General features: G+C 30.4%; 1 protein-coding gene across 1 annotated transcript; it reads right to left on the bottom strand.

Moving 5' to 3' along the window:
• Window positions 1–2,439: 2,439 nt before the first annotated feature.
• On the bottom strand, window positions 2,440–4,369 carry LOC125818211 (dof zinc finger protein DOF5.1-like). Its single transcript, XM_049497757.1, has 2 exons — window positions 4,018–4,369; window positions 2,440–3,821 (listed from the first exon to the last, which is right to left on the bottom strand). Exons 1-2 carry the CDS (start codon window positions 4,066–4,068, stop codon window positions 2,937–2,939), a joined length of 936 nt encoding a protein of 311 aa, XP_049353714.1. The 5' UTR covers window positions 4,069–4,369; the 3' UTR covers window positions 2,440–2,936.
• Between the last annotated feature and the right edge of the window lie 230 nt (window positions 4,370–4,599).

The following is a 4,599-nucleotide window of genomic DNA, read 5'->3' as shown; positions in this document are numbered from 1 at the left end:
ATTTGTTCAATTTTATATAAGTTAAGTATCTACTTATGCACATTCAAAGTTGAAGTGCATACATGCCAACTGAAACTAAGTCAAAAAACACGTTTAAGATTACATGACATATTTAAGATCGCGAATTCAAAATCGAACAAACAAAGTAGTAGTTTGAGGAGTTAAAGGAGGTATATAGGGTTGCTTTATTGTGATAATAGTGTCAGCTTTTAGATTTTTACCTCAAGTATATATATATATATATATATATATAAAGATGTTCTTATATACTTTACTTTAATCAACTTCATTATTTCTCTACATGTAACATTGGTCCTTACAAAAAGTTTAAGATCCTCTCACGGCTCTTCCTTTTCTTTTTTTTCTCTTTAGACCACCACTCCTTTTTGTGATGTAATTTTCATACATTGTAATCATCAATCTTCAAGATTTTGCCTCCAAATTATTTCTTTTAACTTTTAATATATATTAATACTTATATGCCATGTGATATTTTTTTTCTTTTTAGTCAATATAAAAAATTAATATTTTCCTTGTTTTAAATTGTGTATCTGGTACTTATAACTTAAGACAAATTAAGTTTAAGAAAGTACTGAAAAAGTATCAGAATATACTTTATTAATCTTATGGTTATAAATATTTTCGTATAAATTGAGACGAAGAGAGTGTAAGGTTGAAAGATAAAGAGTATTGACGTAGAGTGTGGAGAATAAGGTAGTGGTGTCATCATATCATGATAATATTGTTCTCTTTATTATATCTTTTTACATAAATATGATAAGAAATATATCTTTCTTTTCTCTCATTATGTTTTTATGGTTACATCCAATGAAGTTCGTTAAAGAAACAGTTGCATTGTTTTTAGTGGAACTTTGGCGTTTTCTTCTTTCTTTGACTACTAATCTTATCTCTTCTGTCTTTTACTTTCACAAAAATATATATAAATAATTGAATCTCACCATATAATAGAATCTCACATAAATTTAACTTATATACATAAAAAGAGTATACAATTTTCTTCTACTATTAGTAGAGTTTATTTTAGTAGTAATACAAGTACTATGTTTTATTTTAGGTGTACTCATTTCACTTTTAATGTAGTGTGATAGAAAAATAAGAAATTAACGATGAATAAAAAGTTTTATAGCTAAATATTAAATTTTTTTCTGTTAATTTTGTTTAGTTATGGATCATATGAAAATCTAATTAGCTAGTAACTATTTAGCGATAGATATTAACTAAGGATTATTAATAAATTTCTTAGATAATTTTATATTTTCTAGTAATGGTAGAATAATTTTTCTTTTTCGATAGAATCCACATCCATCTATAGGTTTTCACCTCCTACCTTGTGTATTATCCAAGTATTTTACATTGTTGTATATTGTGACTTATAGTTTTTTATTGTAGTTTTCAATTATGAAAAATTTATTTCAAAAAAATTAAAGATTCTATATTCAAATTCATGGTCAAATTTAAAAAGTTTGATTCTCAAAATCGAAAAAGTGTCACCATATGCAAAGATAGAGTTAGAGCATTAACTACAGATTCAATGACCCGATAGCTTTTGCTTTAATTATGTATTCATATTAGGAAACTCCGAATTAAGTTGAGAATTTATAAACTTTAAATTTTAATTCCACCTCTCGTTAGATATATATATACAACCTAGCAGTAGGGAATCTCTCAAACTCACACACCCACATGTCTCTGGTTCTTGACCTTACTTTTAAAGATACTACTCCTAATTAAAGCTGATTAGCTTCATTGCTTTTCTCCAAAGATAAATTCTGCTGATCTTATTAACCTTCCAAATTAGTCTAGTTATATCTAAGCTTGTACTTCCTTTGTGTTAACTAAACATTTTTATGTTTACAAATAATTTAACTTTAAATTTCTTATTTTATTCATAATGGGATGACACATAAAAATTGTATTTATGGCTTGTATCTTATTCCAAATTTCAAAAGTTCTTTTTTTGAAATTTCATGTGATCACATAAATTAAGACATAGGGATTGATACCATGTGCATCAACTGGCAAGTAGAACTAGAAATATGATACTCCCTCCGTATAGTACTAGAAATCTGATACTCCCTTGTGCACTTTTACTTGTCATGTTTCTATTCATGAGAGTAAATTTTACTAATCTTTGGAACTAAATTGAATAGGATATTTAAAATTTAGATAATCGTATACTATACGAAAAAAACTATAAATTGCAATCTTTTTCACATTAATATGACAAAAATACATCTTAAAATATTGATCAAAATCTATATCGTTTTGATTCTTAAAAAATGAGACGTGAGAAGTAAAAGTGCAGATAGGCGGTATCATCTTCCATGAAAGAGGTAAATCATATATAACTCATGCAGCTTGAACATATAAGATGTTGATCTCATATATATATATTAAATAAATGCATCTTCATAAATATTCTAAAAGGAGTACCAAACATATATATATTAGTGAACTTGCAGTAGCTAGGGTTGGAATTTGGGAAATAATAAGTTACTATTACAAATAACTACTTATCAAGGACAGTACAAATGTAATAATGTCAGATACCAAAAACTCATATAACTTCACACATTATAAAAGAACCTCCCAAAAACAAAAAATACAACACACTAAAGAAATTAAACAAACAACACAAAGATATTTTAACTTAGAGCCATGAAATACAAAACAAATCCTACCATGCAATGCATCTCTAATTGCATCCTCAACAACAACATGATGATGATGAGATACAGATCACCAGAGGAGAGGCAGAGCTAGAACTTTTAGTTTATGATCGAGTTCTGTTGAATCTGTAGCTAGCATTGTGACTCCGTGAATCTTCACCTTCTTATAACTTTAGGGGCTCAACATTTTGAAGTCAATTACCATCCATGAATCATTTCCATTTAAGAATTGAAGTTAACATATGATCATAGAAGATGGTTGGTAGTACTAGGGGAGTTATTATTGAGATCACTAGAAAACCCTATCCAAGAATTTTCATTTGCAACACCCCAATATTGATTATTATTTTCTAGAGTACCCAAAAATTGTTTGGTTGATGAATTCATACCTTGTCTATTATTATCCTCCATTTTCACTTGTTGAGTAACCCCATTTGATGCTTCAATTGTTGTAGTAGTAGTAGTAGGACCTTCATTTTGAAAAGTAGGGTACAAATTTGTTGGATGCTCAAAGTTGTTAGAAGCAACCAAAGATGGCAATAAATTGTTACTCCCTATTTGAAATCCCATTTCACCAACTAATTGATGAGGAGGAGGCTGAATTAATCCTCCATAATTAGTTAGGTTTTGGAAAGCACCCATAAGTGATGTAAATTGTGTAGACGATTGTGAAAAGTGGTGACCAATCATTTCCATGTTACAACTTGAAGGAATTGCACTTGTTGAAGCATTATTAGTAGTATTACCCATTTGGCCTCCTCCGCCTCCTGATTTTGCGCTATTGTTGTTGTTACTGCTTTTATTTCTTTTATTCCTCCTACAGCCGCCTCCCACCGGCACGTTTCTCAAGGCACCCCCTCTTGTCCAATAACGGCGACAATTCTTACAGAAATGGCGCGGTTGGGAGAGGCTGTAGTTGTTGAAGTAACAAAACTTAGTGTTCGAGGAATCACACCTCGGACACTTTAACCCAGCTTCCGGCAACGAAAGCTTGGCTATTCGGGCTCGATCGGCCATAGAACCAGGCCTGATCGAGCCCGGCCCACCACCCACCTGAGTGGGTGGTGGAAGGAGCTGAGGATTGTCAAGGCCAGGGTTTCCTTGTTGATGATGATCTGGCTGTTGTTGTAACTAAAAAAAACACCAAAAAAAGTAAGTTAGGGAATTTGTTCACAACTCAAGTAGCTAGCTATATATAGTCATCTATATATATGGTATAGTATATTCAACAAAAAGACTAGTAGAAAATAAAAGAAAGAGGAATATGAATATGAATATTACTCTTTTTGATGTATCAAAGGTGAAAATTGAAGATTAAAAGACTTACATGGTGCAAATTATGATGATCTAAATAGATTGGAAAAGAAGAGAAAGCCATGGTTTAATTCTTTTTCTTTTCTTTGATATCTCTTTACTCTTTATCTTTAATAAAGGTTGATTGAGTTTTTTGGAAATATATGAGTGGAGAATCACAATAAAGAGAGAAGAAGGGAATACCAGAGTCCCCCAACAAAGAGAAAGGATAGGAAAAAAGAAGAAAGAAGATGAAGGAATTAAAAGAAGAGAAGAACTTTAGCTTGTTTAATTTTTATTTTTCCTTCATCACATTCTCTCCTTTATCTCTCTTTTTGTTTTTATTACTATATCTTTTTAGGGTTTTGTAAAAATTGAGTGGGAGAATAAGTAGTTCCTTCACATTGAAGCTTTCTATATTGATGATGATGCCCTTGGACTACTCACTTTATATATAATAGGAACTTTTACACTCTGTACTTATCCATTAAAATAATAGTCGAAAATGGATGAACTTTGTATTATATTAATAAATTTAACTGGTAAAGTTATTGTCATGTGATCAGGAGATCATCACGAGTTCCATGGCAAGAGCTATAAGGTTACATACAAGTTC

This window comes from Solanum verrucosum, unplaced genomic scaffold (assembly GCF_900185275.1).
Source record: "Solanum verrucosum unplaced genomic scaffold, falcon-dt-bn FXZP01000253.1, whole genome shotgun sequence".
NCBI classification, from domain to species: domain Eukaryota; kingdom Viridiplantae; phylum Streptophyta; class Magnoliopsida; order Solanales; family Solanaceae; genus Solanum; species Solanum verrucosum.
Note: the sequence above shows the minus strand (reverse complement) of the source record. Positions and strands in the feature narration are given on the sequence as shown.

Coding starts and splice junctions, on each gene's coding strand:
- LOC125818211 (XM_049497757.1), bottom strand. CDS start 4,068: ATGGCTTTCTCTTCTTTTCCAATCTATTTAGATCATCATAATTTGCAC. Junction 3,822..4,017: donor ATCATCATAATTTGCACCAT/GTAAGTCTTTTA, acceptor TGTTTTTTTTAG/TTACAACAACAGCCAGATCA.